Consider the following 20,918-nt stretch of genomic DNA (forward strand, 5'->3'; position numbering starts at 1 on the left):
TAACTACTTCCCCCCCCATCTCACATTTCTCCAAGCCTTCTCCCACCCACCTCTCCCAAAATTCCACGTTACATTTCCAGCTTATTTGTGCCTTCCACATCAGCTCACCTTCTCAAAGATCTGGGTTTTTCTAGTTTAAGAAATGACTGCTTCAAAACACATGCTTGTTTTGTTAATGCAGAGATTATAATTTTTCATGTTATTACAAAGCAGCTCCTTATATTCCAAAGGAATTTTGTTTTTGTGTAGACATTGACAAAGATCCTAGCTGGCAACTTATTTGCTTTTAGGTGCTTGGATTTTCAAAATATTGACAGGACAACAACTTTACACACAATTTTAAAATTTTTCTGGTGTAGCATTATTTGTTTTCCCTAAACCCTGTATTTTTGAAGAAAAACAAGACAAAAGTCACCCAATGAGTTACAATATTCACTTCAGAAATGCTCCCAAGGAGCCAGCATTTGGGTGCTTCTCTGGGGAGACCCATCGCCTCAGTACGTGAGGATGCAACCTACGACACAAAACCAAGAGGAAACAGAAGCTAAAGCCCCTATATGTCTTGCTACGTGTTATTTTTCACACACCCACCCACCCCCACTCTATTTTCTGTGGCCTGCAGGTGGGCTCCCCTCAGGGCCGGTACGCACCTCAGGAAGGCGGACTGCGGCCCTCAGAGAGCCGCACACAAACACTGAAAAAAAAAAAAATTAAAAAAACAAAAAACAAAAAACAAACAAAAAAAAACTCAAAGAGCAGGACCCCCACCAGAACCCCAGAAACACCGGGCAAGCAACCCACAGCATAAGCTTCCTACAAGCACAGCTTCCCCCAAAGTGACGGGCGACCACCCCCCTCGCCCAGCTTTTAGGCGGAGCGCGGCGGTGACGTCACCCGGCCTCAAGCAATAGCAGCTTCTGTTTACCTCGGGGGCTCATTGCATATGTATGAGGAAGGCCTCCACGGCCGGCGCCTGCCGCAGCAGCCGCGAGCGGGGGGCGGGGCGAGGCCGCAGCCGCAGGAAGCCGCGCGGCCGCGGTGCGTATTTATGCTGAGCCCCGCCAGCAGCGGCCCGGCCGAGCGCGGGGCGGAAGGGCCCGGCTCAGCTCCCCTCCGCCCGGGCGCAGGCGGCGAGGATGAGCCAGAGAGACACCCTGGTGCATCTTTTCGCTGGCGGGTAGGTGACACTGGCGGAGGAGCGGGTGCGGTGCCAGCCCCTCCGTACAGGCTGTCAGGTGGGGCAGCCCGCCTAGCTGCCATCCCCGTGGGTATCGGCGCAGGTGGGCGTGCGGTCGGTGCTGCCCGCCAGAGTCTCCCTCCTCCCCGCTGTAACCCCAGAAATGGCCCCGGTGGGCTCTGCCCGCCCGCCCGCTGCGGGGTCCTGTCCCGCTGCCGAGCTCGCCCGCCGCGGCCTGGCCTGGCCTGGGGGGCGGCGGCCGCGGCCTGGAGTGGCTGCCTGGTGGCGGGGCGGCAGGGCTGCATGGGTGGCCCCGGAGCGCGGCGAGGGGCTACCGCCCGTCTTCTGGCGCTGAGGGGGTGCAGGGCAGGAGAGAGGGGATTTTCGCGGCGGCCGCTAAGGCGGGGGGCGGCAAGTAGGCCCCGCTGAGGCGCTCCCGGCGCGCCGCTTCCCGCTGGTGCCCCGCGGCCCTTCCGGGCGCGCTGTGGGCCTGTGTGCCCGGCCTGGTGGGGCGCTGCGGCGGCCCGGGTAGCTCCCCGGGCCGGGCTGGGAGCCGGGCGTGCGGCGCCTGCCAGGCGCGGCCCCGGGTGCTGCCGTCTGTTACCGGTAGCGTGTACGTGGGCCCGTGGGGGAGGCGGGGGCCAAGGATTTCCTTAAAAATAGCCTCTTTCCTCTAATCGCTGTACTAGGGGTTCACCCCTTATTTGGGAATAGCCGTGGAGAAACAGGCCGAGGCCTCTGTACGGGGCTGCCCCAGTGCACGGAAGAAACTGCCTGGCCACCGCTCAGTGGTGTAGAACTGACCGGCTGGTAATGCTGGTGTCAAAGGACTGCAGTGTGACTTCGGTGTATTTTGACAGCTCTGGTGTGTACCGCTCAGGTGTAGGGCTTGACACGGTCATATAGCTTTGTGCCCATGAAGACAGAAGAAATCAGAGGGAAGAACATAGCTGGAAGTAAAGCTTCTTTGTATCTATCTATCTATCTCTAAAGATATGTCGTCTTGGTTAGTTTTAAGTAACTCTTGTGTCTTTGCAGGTGTTAATCTATCTTCATCTTATTAAGCTTTGTAATGCACGGGATGTATGCTTTTCCACAGCCTGTGGTCTCTCCACAGATAGAGCGGGAGGAGTGCCTGCCTTAGAGAAAGCCGGGGGTCCTGTGTAGAAGTGGGAGAAAAGACAGGCTGAGAACATACTTGGTGTCATCCCATGAGAGAGCTTGAAGTTTGGGTTTTCATTTGTGCTCCTCAAAATCAACTTGCTGCCTCTGGACTGGGGTGTGTGAGATGGAAGAATACAGTAGTGTTTCCTCTGACCAGGCCTGAGTGAGTTGGGTACACGTGAGCACTTTCTGCTTCCGGCACACGTTGCAGGTTTCCAGTGTTATGTGCCTAATTTAGTGCTTATGTGGGTGCTTTTTTATCCCCTGAATTTCTGGAACTCCATTGAGGAGAGTGATTATGCAGCAGGAAGCCCAAAAGTAATAGTTCATACTTTTTTTTTTCTATAGACTTCACATCCTTGTAAGCATTCAGAAAAGCAGTAGAAGGAGTGCTGCCTTGTAGCACTTTAACTTGACAGCTCAGCACAGGGGAGATTACTAGACAGAATAATGCATAATGATGGAGATGTGTTTATAAAACCAAAACTTAAAATTGGCTGAAGATTGCCTAGCTGAACTTGGGGGGTTTTTTGTTTTGTTTTTTTCCCCAGGGAAGTTTGGTCTAGTTAGCTGCTGGCCAGTTGGGTCAAGGGTTATACTGTGAGGGAAGGGCTGAATGCTGTTTCCTTATGTGCCAGTCACACGTTTCCTGTAACTTCAGTTCAGCAAAGCTAATGGTGTATATGTGGTCACATTTAGCAGTAGAAAAGTTACTCAGTCACCTCATGACTTTGCGAGCGTGATGAACTACAGATCACTGGAGTGATCGTTAATCTGTGAATCTTAAAGAAAAAGGAAGGAAGCACTGTTTTCGTTTAGGTTTCACTGGAAACTGTGTAAAGAGCATGATTATCTCAATCTATTGCCCTTTTTTATTATTTTTATTTTTTTTATTGCAATGTCTAAGTTCAATCTTCAGTTCCTGCTTTCTGTAATGAAGCTGTAACTGATGACTTGGCTGTTTGAGTAATGTAGGTAGGGCCATACTTGGATTTTTCTGTAGCTGCTTAGATTGTTTTATCGCCAATTCAACAGCTGTCAAACTACAATACTTCTGGGCCAATACAATTTACGCTGGGAGTTTGTTTCCTATTGCTAATAATTTTTCCCCCTCATTCCTTTTTTCCTGTCTCTGCGTCCTTATCCCTTTCCAACAGGTTTGATAGACTATTAGCAATGCTGGCCACTGGGGCAGTGTTGATGAGGGAATTAGCAATTACTATTTGCTTTGTTTTTTTAAAATAATGCTTACTCTAATTTCATTCTTAAGAATCCTATCTGTTTCATATCTGCATGTTAATAGTAAATACAACTGATATTTTATGCTAGAAACTCTTAAGTCTAAAAAGAATTTATTTAGTGCTGATTTTGGAATGGCTTTACTATAGTTTCTAGTACCATCATTGAAGTGGTGCATTTTTTCTGGAAAAGAAAGCTCATCTAAATGATTTTGCTGACCTAGTTCATGCATTAACCAATATATTAACAAAGTGCTACTTCTTTTACATGCAAACCTCCCCTGTCCCCCCTCCCCCCCCCCCCCCCCCCCCCGCTTGGACCATCTTGACTTTTAAATAGGATATTCTTTGAAGTTCTTTATGTAAAAATAAAAGCAAATCTATTTAGAAGTAGAAAATCCATAGCATGAGAAGAGCATCACACTTACAAGAAATAAGTTAAGGTAGAAAAATAAAGAATTCCTTTTTAATAAAAAAAGAAAAGGGTTACTAACTTTTAAGAACACGTTCCTTCAAGAAAAGCAGTTTTGACTGATAGAATTTGTAAGCAATTGGTTCCATGCAGTAACTTTGCTGTCACCTAAAGACACTTAAATGTAGTTAGTTTTGTAGGCTGTATTCAAAACTACCCTTCTTCACTCTCTACTGAAGAGTATTTGCAGGGTGCATACCTGCGTAGATCAATATTGTACCTGGAGTTCAGTCTCATGCTGTGACACATTTGAAATGGCTTAGCTCAGATTTTGTCATGATGCCCCTATTTATCAGGTTCTGTTTCTGCAAACTGTGTCCTTACCACAACTCCATTTGTTAATAGTATCTTGTCTTTGCAGAAGCAGGAGCTAGCTGGACACCTGTAGTGTTGGATCATGATACAAAATTGTGCTTCAGGTGAAACTCTTGATGGTGTTGCATTTTTTTTATCCCCCACCCTTCTGAGCTACTTTGTTGCATTGCTCAAACTCTTCTGTGTCAGGGATTTTTTTTTTTGTATCTTTTCTGTAGATTTTTTTGCATCTCTTCTGTATTTCCATCTTTTAGTCAAATAGCAACTGTTGCCACTGTAGACAGAGTGTTGGCAATACAAACCTAGGTAACCCAGGTTCTTTCATTCCAAAGAAAGAATCAATTGAACATTTTGTATCCTTAACTTGCAAAGTCTTGTGACTGAAATGTAGGCTTTAGATGAACATCTTAGTTCAGGTAAGTTCCACACTTACATGCTTTTTCTAGTATTAGACTACTTAAACCAGCAAAAAAGTAGTAGAAAAACCTTAATATTTTGCTTTATAGGGAAGATTAATAGTTTTGAATGTGCCTGCTTGCAATTGTAATTGGTACATTGAGTGAATATTCAGGTGTTGGCTAAAAAAGTAATTTCCAAGTTCTCATTATTTGTTCTTAATTTCTGGAAAGCTTATGACAGTTATTCTGTATCATACAAACTTCCATCAGGGCATGGGAACCTGCCTGGGTTTTGTTTCCTCAGCAAAAAGAGGGACTGTTTTGGGTTAGGAGGTGGACAGCTGCTTCTCGGAGTTCAGGGTTGGACAGTCCCAGGTTCACTTGTTTATTTTTTTTTACTCTTGGTGTTTCTTGCAGAAAGTTGGCCGTTTTCTAATTTAATATGTGAGGGACTACAGGGAGGAGTCTGTGTTTATTTGTCCTGGTTATAGAACTGTCTCAAACTGAAATGTAATGGAAATCCCTCTGACCAGGGTTCTTGGCAAATCCCTGCAGTGGCTGAAATAGTTAAGACTCAGAAAATATTTCAGATAAATGTCTGAATTGTTTAGAAAGATCAGACACTGCTGAAATATATGAAGTAAAGGTGAATTACCCTTGCAGTTTTTTGATTTAAGAAGATACAGTTAACGTAGCAGGTAGTGTGATGATAGGGGCTTTTCTTACTCCCTTTCAGAAAATACTCACTTGAGCCTGAAGTGAGTTGCCAAGCACTTAGAATCCCCCCTACGCTAAAATACATTTCTAGCATAACCCTGGCTGTCTTTCAGAACAAGTTCTTCCTGTCGTAAGGCATAGGAGAAGGTGAGTACCATCCTGTCCACACTCTAGGTTATTTTTGTGTTCATATACTCTTCTGTATTGAGTAAGACAGTGTGTGTTTAAAGCACTGAGTAGCTTGGTGTTTGCTCCATGAGGTTACCAGATGGCAAGAAAATTGCTGTCAGTACTTGAGAAACTGTGAAGCTGGTGTTTCTTGTATTTCTTTCTAGATGGCTGATGTTTTTAGCTGATTTTGCTTAATACAAGTGTTGTAAATATTTATTTACTGTGGTTCCTAGTAGAAGCTACACTGTACATGTTGATGTTTGTTTTGGGTAGTGGAACCCAGTGATGCTTGTTCCCGTTGTTTTCCCTGGTTTCACTTGTAGGTTTCTATATGTCAGCATATTGGGGAAATTTTATTTGTATGCTGTCAACTAGAAATAGCGAGTTTTATTAGTATGTTTAGTGTAAGGATGTTAGCTTAACTTACACTTCCTAAGTTTCAGCAGAGAAACAATTGCTGAATAAGCGGGTTAAGGGTTTCTGGCTGTTAGTACCCCTAGTCATCCTATTAGTACTGAAGATCGAAAGGTGTGTAATACACAAGTTTAGCAGTACAATAACAGGAAAACCCTGAAAATTCAGGACAAATGAGATATATTCTTGCTGTTTCTGAAAATTGTACTTGCTAAAGCCCTTACACCCTCAGAAGAGGGATCCTGTAATCTTAATATCCAAACTAAATAAAATACCTGCAACTTTACCTGCTGATGTGAAAGTTGGTCATATTGTAAGAAAGCTCTGTGAAATTGCTGATAGATTTGGGACCTGAATTTGCAGCAAGTGGTGGAGAGATTAGGAGAGTTATGTTTGCAAATGGTATGGGGTTTTTCTTTTGACTACTTTAGCTCATTTTCTTGCTCTTTCTCTTGGCAGCCAGTATTTGCATGGAACTTTCATTTTCATACAGGAAAGACAAACACCTGGTAAAATATGTGAATGAATGTAGACCCAAGATAACAGGGTCGAGGGTTATCTTTGAGTCTTTGAGGCTGTGGTTACAAATACTGTGAAAGGTGAGTCTGAGACTAGCAGCCTTCGCTCATAGTATGTATCTGAAGGAATAAAAAAATTTTTGCACTGACAGTTTCAGTCCTAGGTCAGCTGGCATTGGTATGGGGAGTATTAATCTGCTTTGGACACTTATAGACAGTCCAGTGGCTGCAGTTGAGACCCCCATCTATGCTGGAGCTGTTCCTGCTTTTACTTGGGAGGGCAGGTGTGTGTGTAAGGTAACAGAAGATGCTATAACTACTCAGGACAAAGACAGTGATTCTGTAGCAGTTAGCATAAACCTGTAAAAATTAAAGAAGGTTTTGTTGTGCAGCCATCTCTGGAAATAGAACCTGGAATTTGAATGCTGAACAGGATTAGGTTTTGAAGCATGTGCATATTTCTTTCCTTTCAATGCCTCACAAATAATACAGGTTTATCTGAGGAAAATAGTTGTCAATACTGTATCTGTGTTGAATTGCTAGCCAAATATAAAGCCTAAATAGTTCTAGGTTTCTTTCTGTTAATATGGTGAAGATGATGGACTTCTAAGTGCACATTAGGGATCAAATTAAATATTTTTTTTTTTGTTGGGTGTTTTTGTTTTTTTTAATGGGTGCTCTCTGGAATAAGCTGCAGTTTAGGAGGGTATTGCCATCTTCCTAAATTCTTCTCTCCAAGAGATGTCAAATAGACAATTGCTCTTAGCTTTGCTGTTTTAAGTTTGTCACAATCCTGCAGGTTAGATAACTACATGTCTCTGCCTCTGTTTCACTGTGTGTCATGTCTGTTGTGCCTTCTTGTACAGATTAAGCTGCAGATTTTGTTCTTTAACCTGACTGTTAGAAGTAGTAGGATTTGAATCTTCCTTGTTTACCAGTGTGTTGATTTTTTGTATATTTACCTACTGATCTTTGCTCTTCTGCCCTTAAAATTACTTAGGAACTACAGGTGAATTCTCATGCCCTTGTATGATCAGATGTTTCTGATGAAAGTCGGCTTTGCAAGTTTTTCTTATACTCGCTTGGCGAAGCTGAAAAAGGATTGTGGTAAACATTTATTACAGGCAGGTGTCAAATTTAGGATAGGTAAGATGAGAAAGTGGTCTTCTGAACAGTGTTCATTAGAAACTGGTGAAAACATGAAAACACAGGAGTGTCCTGGGTTTTGCCTTTCTTAGCTTCCAGTTTATACTTTCAGCAGGAGTGTATTTGCTTACCTAGTCGCTCTGCCAAGGGAAACTCATTTAATGCTGGAGAAAGTTATGTATTAGTAAGTATTTTCGCAAGTCACAGTTGTTGGGGCCTAGTATATGACTGGAGACGTTGAAAACCAGAGTGGTTTTAGGTAGTAGAAATTTCTTAAGTAGTTTACAAAATCCCACTAGTGTTACTGAGGAGAAGAAATCTAATAATTTTCCAACTCTTAAAAAAAAAACGCAAACATTTTTCCAAACTGTGCTACTTCCTGATTTGTGTTATGCCACAAACTAAAAAAAAACCTCCCCCTTAATGTGAGCCTGTGAGGGAGTGGAGTAGCAGGAATGATGGCAGCACTCTGCTGACAATTTATAGAATGATTTTGCTAAGTTGGAGCTGCTGGCTGGCTGTTAATGGCCTGCCAGGACGTGAAGCACGAAGAAAAAGTCTCTTTCACAGTATTTCTAGTAGTGTGTTAAATAAGCAAAGCTGGAAATAGATTTTTAAGTACAATACACTGTCATTGATGCTGGTGGAACAGTAGTCATGCTTTTAGAAGGTGTTTATTTGTACAGGGTACATAGTTACTGAATTCTCTCTCTTTATTTACCTACAAGCTATGTTTACTGACAGTTTCACATAAACAGGTTTTTGTCAGGCCTTGCAGTGTTTATCCTAAAGTTCAAGTGAACTAGATAAATTGGTATAGTTCCTGGATTATGCTTCTGTCTAGTGGCTCAGTTCAGACTCAGTGCATCTTGTGACTACTGAGCAGCGTCTGGTTCCTCAACACTTGGAAACTTTTTTTTTTCACTACTTCAGTTCCAGATGCTTTCTCTGTTATATGGGGTTTTTTGAGGGCTGGGAGTATCACATTTTGACAAAAGTAGAAATTGGGGATTTTGCAAAGACCTTTTTGAGCAACAGAGAATCATGTAGCACTAGAAAACTTTCTTCATTTCTAAGTAGCAATTTGAGATCTTGAAGATAAGGGGCAGAGGAAAGGTTTATTCCAAACTCGCTAGTGGAAACAGTCAAAATATTCTCAGGTTCAGTTGAGACATATTAAACTGTTTAAAGAAACAAACAAAAAAAGCCCACACCCAATGACACAACAGTAAGGAACTGCCAAGAGTACTATAACTTTGAAATTGCTTGAATTGCAAAATGTGGCGCATATAAAGGGTGTGCAGTTCTTAAAGGGAGGCAGTTGATTTACTTCCTTATGATGGATGTAAAAATAGTGCTGGCTGCTGTTACATTAGCTGGTTATTGCTGAACAATGCTTGCTGCAGGGCAACTTAAAAAGAACTGGCATTGAGCAGCTGCGTCTGCCCTTTTCCCTAGTAATCCATTGCTGGATGAATTATTTCAAATCCATCCACAGTGAATGTCTGACAGAAGCGCTGCTGCAGTCAGCCATCCCTTGTGGTGATTTGGTGTGGTGCAGGGCAGCATGCAGCATAGAAGCTCCAGGTCAGCGTTAATCTTCAACTTTGGAAAAATTTTTCAGTGCAGTGTGGCTGTGGAGCCAGTAGCATTAAAGTCTCCAAATTCCAAGTGCTGTTGAAGAATGTAGGCAAAGGTTTTTTTTCCCCTCCTTCTTTCTTCCCCCTTCCATAGTATTTATCTCATTAATATAAACCATACCACGTGCTTTCTCTTGCTAGTACTATTGCTTGAAAACAAGCCCTCATGTAACCTGTCCAAAATCAGATGCAGAAAGATATTAAAGAGAGTAGGCTTGAGGGCATCAGAAACAGAGGGGTCGCAAGAAAGGAAATAAACTCTAAAGCCAACTTCCTACATTCCCTGTGCAGGCACATTACCATACAGCAGTGTCTGCTGTTGAACTGCAGGAAACACACTAGCTAGCTGTTTTGCTTGAAGATGCTCAAGCCCTTCTAAAGCTCCATTACAGGTTATTTTGAGAGCTGGCTTACCTGTGGTATTCGTGTTGTGAACCTTAACATGTTACAGGCTCCTACTGTTCTCAACACTGGCTAAACCAAATATTAGCACATATAGTCTGTCTCTTCCTGCAACTCTTATTTTAGAAAGTCTCTTTGTAGCTTACCATTGGTAGAGTAAGCAAGTGTATTGCTTATTCGGAGATGTTTTCAACATGCTGCTCTAAAAGCTGTGTCAGTCTTTCACTGCATGTGTACAGCATACACTGAAAGACTGTTTTCCATCTTCCTGTGAGACTACTTTTTTCCAGACTGGTGAAGAAACTTTTTCTTTCCTTAATTAAAACTTTGAAGAGAGTAGACTTCAGTCTAATGTTGGAGTTAGGGGTGGGACAAGATGCCCTTAGGCTTAGTAATAGGCTACCCCTAGGTCACTAGGCTTAAATGGAGCATTAGATGAGCATCACCAAACATTATCCTACTTGGCAACTGTCTGATATAGTTAGATCAATTTATGCAGAACAGATTAGTTTTTTAGGATGCAGTGCTGTGCTAACAACTACCATTATTTCTGGTCTTCTCTGCCGTAGAAGAGAGTGAACAGACTAAGAGCTATTGAAAGCTACCTTCCTGTGAAAGTTTACAGAAGATCTTGAGTCTTGGCTATTACTTCTAATTTGTACTGAACTCTCATGTGCATGTTGGAAGACATTATTTAAAAAATACTATTGAACAATCTTACAGCTATTTGAAGTTTCTTGGGGTGTCTGAGTGTCTCATGATACAAGAAAAAAGATGATAATTATCTTACCAGAATTGAACACCAGCTCTCTGGTTATTGCATCAGAGAAGTGAGTGCTGGGCCCTTTGAAATTACTTGCATGCAAATAGAATTTGTACTAATTTCAGACTGAGTTGTTAGTAACATTAATTAATGCTTGAATTTAAATCCTTTTTTGGTTTTATGGTTTGGTTTCTTGTTTTGTTTAAGGGTACATATAATATCCTGATAATAGTTTTAAGAAGGGTATTTGGCAGAGTTAAGATTACTGATATAAAAAAAATTCAAGGGAAGCACTTTTCTGTAATGGTGATACCAAGGAATTGAGTGTTTTCTTCGGAATCAGAATTCATGGATGTGATATCTTTTCTTCAGAGGCTGTATGTGATTGTAGTTAAACAGATAGGAATGCAGATACTAATAAATTTGTTCTGAGCAAGCACCAGAAGAATCCTCTGAGCAGAGCTGCTAAAAGGCAGTGTGTTCTTGGCTGTGTTCTGCTCTGGCAGAACGGGAGTAACTCCACTGTCAGCACAAGTTGTGCATGGCTTGCCTTGGCTTGCTCACAGAAATGAGTGGCAGACTGAAACAAAATCTGGAAGTCTTCACCTTATTAACTATTTAAAGCTCTTTTGTCTTTCCAGGTTCTACTCTACATACAGTATCTAGCCTGTCTTGCTGTAAAGGGCAGAACTTAGGAAACGCTCAGGGAATTGTTGCTTTCATGGTACAATACCCAGAATACAAATGGAGTTCAGAGGATATCTTACGTATTTTAGTTTTATTAAATTGCCACACCACAGTTTTTACCAGTTTTAACGTGTAGCCCTGTATGTGTAGTGCTTAAATCTTTTCTGCTGTTAAGGATATTTGGCACTTTGTTTGTAGTCAGGCAGACGCTAAATATTTTTTAAAAAGTTAAAATTTACTGTAAGAAGTTAAACATTTCAGGTACTGAGCTACTTTCCAGAACAGATTTGAACCACACATATTGAAGACTGTGCACCTTCACTACTTTGGGAAACTTTACTTCTGTTTAAATTTTCACTCCAAGTTGGGTTAACAAACTGACTTAAGTTTGCCTTCAAGGACAAATAACTGCAGCATTGTCACATGTTCCAACTGTTTCTTCACCTTTTGCAATTTGACTGTGTTGAGTAGAATGTGACTTATGTGAATGTATCATTCAGCTTCTTTTCTAAGAATGTGATGATCCTGTTTTCTTTTTGCAGATGTGGCGGTACTGTTGGTGCAATTCTGACATGTCCACTGGAAGTTGTGAAAACACGATTGCAGTCCTCCTCTGTGATGGTCTACATCTCTGAAGTCCATCTCAACACTGTGAATGGTGCTAGTGTCAACCGAGTAACTAGAGTTTCTCCTGGACCTCTCCATTGTTTGAAGTGAGTGTACAAGTTACTAGGTTTTTGGTTTATTTGGGGGAGGGAAGAGGGAGATGCTGAACAAATCCATGTGAAAGATTCAGACCCTTAGGCCTGTCATGATGCTACCATGAGATACTTTCTGTATTTTGCCTTTTAACTGTTATTGCCACGTTCCACTTTTACAAATTCCCTTCATGCTTGGGTTTTGTATCTTGAAGTACCCAGAGTGTATGTACCCTGTACAATTCACAACTCCAGACTACATCCCCAAAATTCTCTGGGAGCACTATAATGCTTAAGTGCCAGACTCTGTTTCGTTCTGGAAAAGTGTTAGTTTAAGACTTTAAACTCTTTTGTGTCCAAATCATAGATGTTGCTGAATATGGAGGCAAGAAGCCCTATGAAAATTAACTCAGTTTCTTAGTCTCTCCCAGCTTTCATCATTCTACACCCTTCCAGCCTTTTGATATCTTCTGGTGGAAGTAACTTTTTTTAGAGCCAGTAAGAGTTAGGTAAGGCCAGACTTTTCCATAATCTGGAATGTTTTGTTCGCGTAGTACCTCGTTGAATGGGGACTGCCTTTCCTTTCCTTGCCACCAGTGCTTGTGACATTCAGTAGCCAGCTGGAAAGTTGTTTGGCCACAGTTAAACTGCTTGTACAGACCACCGGCAGGGCTCACTTCACTCTGAGGGACTCAAGCTAGCCAGTTATGGGGAGGTACCTTCAGTATTTGGGAATGAGGGGAGTTTTCCTCCAAAAAGCACCTACTACTGCTTCTTGCATTAGAAAGAATTTGATAAGACTCAGACCAGCAATCTTCTATCCCCAATTAATCAGTGAGAAGTAATTTGTACAGAGCCCCTTCTGGCAGTTGCAGTGTAGGATTTTGGCTTAATCTGATTAGAGGATAGGATTTGCTTAAATGGAGGTTGTACTCAGGTAGCTTCTTGAATGGAAGGTGGTTCTTATTATGGAACTGTTTGAATTTGGAGCCTTTTTACATGTTCCCAACACACTCACCTATCATACTCTTACAAGTATGTGGGAAGGAAGTGCTCAGATTGTAAAAAGGAGAGCTCCATCCAAAATAGTTGCCTTATCTGCTTCTCTTGGTGGAAGTTGAGCCCTTCGGCGTTTTCCCTGAATGTTTGGTTATGAATTTATCTTCCCTTTAGAAATCTATCTGAATAGAAGGATGAACAGATGGTTTTTTTCATATGCCCCTCTGCTAGAAGCCTGCTATGCTTTAAACTCATCCCTAAAACCTACAATAACTTGGTCTTCCCAGGAAGCAAATTCAGACTGAGGCAGAGGTAGTCTATGGTGAACTTAACTGGTAAGGCTTGTTTGTTTTGTGGTGTTTATTGAGTTTTTTGTTAAATCTGCTTCTTAGACACTTGTTTATTTATGGTACAAGAATGTGTATCTTATGCTTTTACTCTTTGCTTAGATGTGTTTTCTTCAATGTTAGTATCAAACAACTGAGAGGCCAAGTAACTTCTCCATGCTTCAAGTTCTTTAAATACAGTAAATATGAAAAAATGCCAAATGACATGGCAATGGACTGTGACAGTAAAAGTCATGGAACTACAGAATAGTTTGGGTTGGAAAAGACCTTAAAGATCACCTAGTTCCAACCCCCTCTACTGTGGGCAGGGACAGCTTCCACCAGACCAGGTGTGCTCCCAGCCCCGTCCAGCCTGGCCTTGGGCACTGCCAGGGATGGGGCACCCACAGCTGCTCTGGGCAACCTGTGCCAGCACCTCGCCGCCCTCAGAGTGAAGAACTTCTTCCTTATGTAACTGTTCTTGGTTAAGGGACTAGGGCTGTTTAGTGGGGAAATCAAACTGGATCCCTCTTACTCTCATGCCTTTACTGTGACTTGATATTTTCTGGCTCATGGGTTTCAGAGTTTGGTTGTCTTCTCGTACCAAATTCAGTGCAGTGCTCCAAGGCTTACCATACTCGGCCTAAAAGCACAGTGAATCAGTTATATGATGTCAGAATTTCAGTTAACAGAATGCTGTGGAATCATTTCTGCAACTTAAATCTCAACAGAGTGACTTCAAAGGCATCGCTGTCAGGAAATAAACTCAGAAGAACTGGTACAGGTGACTGTATTCTCTGGCAACAAAAGCAAATTCCCTTATTAAATGTCTGGTGTATATCATGCTGTGAATGCCTCTCATAACTAACCTTGCTGAGTTTACACCTGAGGTCTTGGTGATGGGAAGACAGGCTTCCCCATGTGATGTAAGCAGGTTAGCTGAAGCTGTATGGAGCATTTGTGCTGCTCTTCTGACCATGGATTTGGCATTTCCCGCTTTCAATAAACAATGCAGGCTCTGGGATCTGCTCTTTAATGCAAAAAGTTTGTGTCTTATTTCCAGTGTAGGCTCTGGAACTCCTCCAGCTGGTGTCGTGAATGCAGAAGGGTGTCGGTAACTACCAACGTTATAATCCTGTCTGCTGCAACCTTTCTAACTCTGTTGCTCTGTCAGGTCTTGGGACACTGTAGATCCAGAATAAACAAATACATCTGATAAATGTCACTCCAAAGCTTCTCTTAAGACACTGAGGTTCCTGCTGCTTTGTGTACATGTATATGTGCATATATACATGTGTAATAAATAATGTCATGGTAGTAGTGATTTTTTTAAGCGTATGCAGGTCATGTTAATTCAGTTAAGCTTTGCTGTAATCTGATGCTGTGCCCATGCTGAGTTCTGGAATATGGTAAGATTCTTCTGAAAAATTCCTTCTGTAAGTACTAGAAATGCTTTCAGGATGACAGACACATCTAGGTAATTTGTATTTCCAAAGTGCTTTTGAGTATGTGTTCAATTCTCCAGTTATTGCCATGGAGCAATACTACCCACATAGTGAAATCACAACCAATTTTTATGGACATGAAGCTGGACACATTATGTACCAGCATTCCTAAATAGTGATGGTAACTGTGCAGAATCACCATTTTATTTTTGCATACTGAAAAAAAATGTGAATTTCAGTTTGATTTAGCAGAACTGTAGTGAATCAGCTGCTGGAAATCAGAGTAGGTTTGGAATCTCCTTCAGTACTATACGTGGCTTTCACCTGTTTATCCCGATAGTAAATTCCAAACAAAACAACCATTTATACAAGTGTAGTTTGCTTTGAGTAATTGACTTCTTGTTAACCTGCATGTCTCTTTGAAGAAGAAATATACAGGAGAACTATTTGTGTGTATTGGCCAGTGTTTCTAAATCAGTAAGCACAAAGTTCTGTTATGCAACAGTGAGGTAGTTAAGAATTAACTTTAAATCTGGTTCTAAAGCAATTGCTAGAGCAATTTGCTGTAATGGGATGCAGGTAGTCCTTGTGTCTCCTTCCATGTGCTACCATACTTTTTAAAAATAACATCTCTGATTAGCATCTAGACTGCTGGACAGTTGATTTCACTAAAACTGAACATTAATGATTATCCTCGTACTGTGCCGGTGTATCTTGCTGCATAATGGTTTTCAACTTTTTTTTTTTTTTTTTTTTAAGTTAGATGGGATAGGTATTCCAAACACTTAAGTACTAGTAATACCTCACTTGAGACCTCAGGTTCACTGCTGCTATCCCTGTGTTTCTCTGTAAATCCCTCATGGATGGATGGTGACACCCCTGCCACTGAAGAAGTCTTTCCAGAGCTCTGTTTATAGTGGAGCTGGTACTACAAGGTGTTAGGGCTGTACTGTGGCTCTTTGCATGGGTTACATTCCTTTTTTCAGTTCATCTCAAACTGAAGTGAGTTACCTTGCATGAAGAGGTAAGGCTTGTCTTTCCTGTAATGAGTCGAAAAAGAAAAGCTACTGGCTCTGCAGCACAGCAGCAGTGCTTGGGTACAAACACACAGTTCAGAACTGATAGGGGGGTATCTCTTGCCAGCCGTAGGGAAGGGCCACTTCTTACATTGGAGGCTTCCACTTCAATTTCCTGTTGTCAAAATAATCACTGCATCCTATAGAAAGAAGAAAGCAAAGAGTGGGTTCCTAGATAAATGCTCAGTGGATTTAAATAATTCATGGGAATGTGGAAGGCAGGACTGTCTGAAAGGCTGATTTCCTCTAACTTCAGACATGTAACTGAGTGTACTGTTGGTCATGTAGAATCAAACCAGGGTAGCACACACAGAGCCATGCTGAGGTTTCTTTTTGGAAGAGTAGGTAATAGAATGCAGAAGATGTCCCTGGGTGGGCATGATAAGCAGTGGAGCAAACATCTTACTGAGCTGCTCTCAGAAGGTATCTGACTTGCTGTAACTGTACCTTCATAAGTCTCTCCTCTCTTGCCCTCACCCCCTGTCCCTCCCACCCAAGAAAGTTCCCAAACATTGGGAACTAAAGGGAGATGAAAGGAATGTGGAATAGAATCAAATAATTTTGTCTACTGAATGATGTACAACCTACAAGAATGCAAACATTTCCATGCATAGTATGGTCTCCCTGGTAAAAGGACACTCTCTTTGACTTCCCAATGACAGATGACTACCTGTATGTATGTCTACCTATCTTTGAGGTAAACTAGTGTTGACATCATAAGGCGTTACTTCTACATTTAGTTCCTGGGTTTGTGTGGTATGTCAAGAAATAACGGAATTTTATTTTATGCTGATTCTAGGAAATAACTTTTTTTTATGGTCAGTACTACATTGTCAGTTATAAAGTTTTACACAGAGTAAAGCTGAAATTAATGTGGCTATGGTGGTCAGTGCATTTCTTAATTTTGATATGAATGTTACAGTATTGTCACTTTTTTGTTTTCTAGGATGATCTTGCAAAAGGAAGGTCCTCGCTCTCTGTTTAGAGGCCTGGGTCCTAATTTAGTAGGCGTTGCTCCTTCCAGGTAACTACAAATGTATACAGTAAACAATTTTGATGAAATCTAGGTTGATATAAATTGTTTAAGGGATTTAAGGTTCATTGAAGCAGATTTTGTATCTGTAGTTATAAATACTTCATAGCAAATAACCCTTGGTACCTGGGGTAATTAGTAGTCTGAGAAGCTGAGCCATACATGTACTCTGCAGCTCCTGTTCCACCGCCCTGCACCAGCTGTCTCAGCATTTACTGTCCTGTATGCTAACATAATAGTATTTACTGTTGTGTGCTATGCAGAGTTTTGCCTAGTTAAGAAGGAAAATACTTAAGGAGTTGCACATGTAAACAAGAAGTTTGTACCTTTGGAAATGCAAAGGTAGATTTAGCTTCCAGTTAATCCATAGTATGTCATATTCAGGAAGAGTTGTGTGACTGTAGCCTCAAAACACCAGGTTTGTCTTCCTGAATTCTGGTGTAGCACAGACTACTGTACCCCTTCAGAAGGAGACCTTGCAAAACTTCAAACAGGTCAAGACTGGATAGGGTGACACACTTAACAGCTGTATAAAATAGAAAACAGATCAGCCGTGGGTTGGACTCCAAAGGGTACTGGGCCAGTGTCAGAGGGTGCAGCAGATGAGGATGTAAATCTGATCTAATTGACAGTGGTATTGCTGCTGTCAGTTGCTCTGCATCAGCACAAATACTCTAGGCCACTCGGCTGACACGGGCAATCAGAACACAGCGCAGATTATGGCAGTTTCAACTGACCCTTACATAGAAGTGTTAGCCTAAACAGTCCAAAAATAGAACAATACCTAAGGAAGAGGATGGAGACAAAGCTGTGCAAAACGAGTATAACTACTTAGTCCTGGATGATGCTGTGGTTTTCTGGCCTGTTTTTGTTCTTTTATTTTGTTTGAGAAGAGACTTTATGCAGAGGGAATATATTCCACAAAGTTTTTATTCTTCCCTTGATTTAGTGCCCTGCTTTTGTTTGTTTTGGTCTGAAGAGAAGACATTCCTGTCTTCTGCACACCCAGTTGGGGAATATCTTAACTTTTCTGGTTTAAGGTTTTGGATGCTTCTTAAACTGGACGTTCCATTCAGCATTGGTCTATCTTCTACTTAGATCTGACAGAGGAGGTGTTGCGTAGACCTTCTGCATGAGTGTCACGTTAAGAAGGGGGTTTTCCTCAAACCCTTTATATTTGATCGGCCTGTCAGTCTCCCAAGACAGATGAGACCCTGTGTCAGACCAGCCCGTCCGCTACCTGCGTTTTGGCAGCCCGCTGGATCTGAGGGTGACTTGACTGACCTGTTCAGGGACCTCCGCTGACAGTGTCACAGAGTCATGTCCCTTCTATCAGCTACTGGGATCTCTGGCAACTTACACAAAATGAGCTTCAGCTGAAGATCTTTGTGATGCAAAATGCAAGTTTGTGACAGAATAAGGTTCAGAGATTGCCGGTGCTAATACAGACTGCAAAGCAAGCTTGAAGCAATACACCTGGTAACAGCTGGCATGGTTGCCATAGAACAAAGTTCTTGCCCAGCAGCGGGAGTCCCTGTAGGGGAGAAGACGGGTTCAGCCCATCGACTGATCCCAGAAGTGAGGATGGAGTCTCCCCTGCCTTCTTCCCTCCTTTCCTTACTTTTTACACTTCATGGTACGTTATGTATTCATCACCACGCACAGGATTGGTGACAAGTTTCTTGCTTCTAGCACAAACCAGTGCACATCCTCAGACTGCTCTGCTGATTTTTTTTTTTTTGCTCGCTGCACAGGCTCTCCAAGCGGGGTTTGCCCTCCTTGGGGGGCCGGCGTGTGTGTGTGCCGTTTGAGTTGGAGGTTGCAGTCTCCCACCACCACATTGCCTTTGTCCTACTTCCACCTTAGCAGCTTGGCCAGAACTTTCTCACGTGGAGGCTTCTTTCTGCATAATTTAGATAAACGGTGGTTTTTTCCCCATCTGCTTTCCCAAGGTTGACTCCCTTGGGATCAGAAGCCCTTTCAGTCATCAGTTTTGATGACTTTAGAGGCTGGATCAGCTTGACCTAAACTATGTGCACAGAAATGTTTAGTACATAGTTAAACACTAAATCAGAGTTCGGTAATTTGGGAGTGTAGACAGCAATTCCCCCCTTTTGGAGTTATTTTGGCCCAAGAGCAGTTACATTTAGGTGGAGCTTTAGTGATCAGTCATACATATCTTTGTTGCGGATTGGTATTGCGTGCCCAGTGAGGTGCGGTGGTACCTTGGAGGCAGGTAACTTTGGGATGGAGGCGTGTGTTAGCGTTACAATGAGATCATCTCATCCACGGAAAGCAGTTTCACCACGCTTGGTAGCTCAGTAGCAGGCACCTTCTCATCTTCCCAGCTGTGGTACCAGCAAGTTGTTGTTCCTGCAGGGAGTACAGCAGAGCCTGGCTGCAGTGTCTCCATTCCACCCTCCGTTATTCCTATCGGCCTGTGCCAAGCTGGCAGTGTCATGTAACAAGCTGTGGTAAAGGAGATTTCATGCGTGCCAGCCATCCTGAAAACAATAACTGGATTTTACCCTAAAAAAAGCTTTCTGTAATATTATACTTCTGTTAGGTCTCAGTTTTGTCTAATTACCCACCAAAGTAATTTTACCAAGAGTAAGAGAAAAACTTAATTCAGGAATTGGAGTACTTTCATTTTAGCAGATTTTTTGAAGGATTTAGGAATACCTGAGGTATTTCCTGATCACTAATCTAGCATTGTTGTTTAGAGAAGCTGTAGTATTTCCAGTAGCTTTTAGTTCTTGAAATCAGTGGGGTATCAGCCCTTCCTAATCTGAAGAGCCTGTACTTTTGTTAGTCCAGTCTACTCTGAATGTTCAATAAATGTATTACTTGTTTAATGGCAATTTTTATACAAAAATGTATAAAATTTTACAAGTGACTATCCTCTATTAAAAATAACCTCAATAGCAAAAACCCCTCTTGACGGTAAATTTTATGTTAAACCTTCTTATTTCCTTCCCTTCTCCCCCCAGCTAAAATACTTGGATTGTTCAACCCCCATTACTGCCCCATACTAAAAATGTCAACTCGACACAGTGTGTGAAGTCTTATTTCATAAGCACATCCTCATTTCCCTCCAGCTGACTCGTTTTTCATCCAGTACTTCATTTCAATTAAATATTGGCTAAGTGGATTTAACAGCAGCTCTTTGTTTAAATAAGCTGTAGAGAAGCATGTTTCATAACACATCCAGTATACTTAACTTAGTTCAGATTCCATTTTCAAAATCATGCCCATGAAGCAAGCACTTTATCTTTTTTTGTAATAAAGAAAAACATGTTTGTACAGCTAATGAGGCTAATGTTCTGTTCATGAAAACTTGCATGTTCATTTTCTCTCTTGTAGAGGGGTGCCTGTAAGTTGAGGGGAAAAAACAAAACAAAACAACAAAACAGTTAGAACCTTAAATGTGCTTTTTAGGTGTGCTGAAAATAAGTTTTTTAGCTTTTAGGAATGAAAACATTTTTCATATTTTATTGTATTGGCATGTTAAATTATGTCTAGCTTTGTTTTGATGCTGTCACAGACTTGAATGTAGTAAGAGTTTACAAATTAGTGTATTCAGAGAGAAAAAAATCTGTTTATTCTAGATACAGAATTAAAGAAACAAACGGGGATCCCAGCTTAACAGCTGTTCTAGCATTTAAAATATATGTGTTTATAACTGCAAGTTAGAAAGTATAACCACAGGTTACCAATATTTACATCTTAAATGCTGGAATAATATTATAAATATTAAGTGTGCTGTTTGGCTTTAGAAAAAAGCTACATACTTGCTTGTGCTATTGAAATGAGTTTAAGTCCATTAGAACAAATTTGATCTGCTATTAAAGAAATATAGAATACTTATTTCTCAGTTTGGCAGTGTTTTGTTTCCCTGGCTAAAATTCCTAGTGTCACAAAAGTCACTGCCGTATTTCTAATTATCTATCCTTCCCCTCAGTAATTAGTTGAAGTTGTTCTGGAAGAAAAAGTTTTAAAGGATGACCTTTTTTGTTTTTTCCATTCCTAAAGTAGTCCTACTACTTCTGCAAGACTTACTCCTTGAGTAATTTTTTTACTGAGGAAGTAAGACTTGAACCAAGATCATCTTGAGTTGAT

At 41.6% G+C, this 20,918-nt stretch overlaps 1 protein-coding gene across 2 annotated transcripts in view; it reads left to right on the forward strand.

Annotated features, from left to right (window-relative positions):
• Positions 1–996: 996 nt before the first annotated feature.
• Positions 997–20,918, forward strand: part of SLC25A36 (solute carrier family 25 member 36) — a 35,590-nt gene continuing 15,668 nt past the window's right edge. The window contains exons 1-3 of one of the 2 annotated variants that reach the window (XM_080410334.1): positions 998–1,177; positions 11,765–11,935; positions 16,713–16,790. In XM_080410334.1, the coding sequence (XP_080266460.1) occupies positions 1,137–1,177; positions 11,765–11,935; positions 16,713–16,790 (290 nt within the window). In that variant the 5' untranslated portion in view covers positions 998–1,136. Of the gene's footprint in view, positions 1,178–11,764; positions 11,936–16,712; positions 16,791–20,918 lie in introns of both variants that reach the window. The other variant, XM_080410335.1, reaches the window with a different exon arrangement.

This window comes from Falco punctatus (genome assembly GCF_963210335.1).
Source record: "Falco punctatus genome assembly, chromosome: 13".
NCBI classification, from domain to species: Eukaryota; Metazoa; Chordata; class Aves; order Falconiformes; family Falconidae; genus Falco; species Falco punctatus.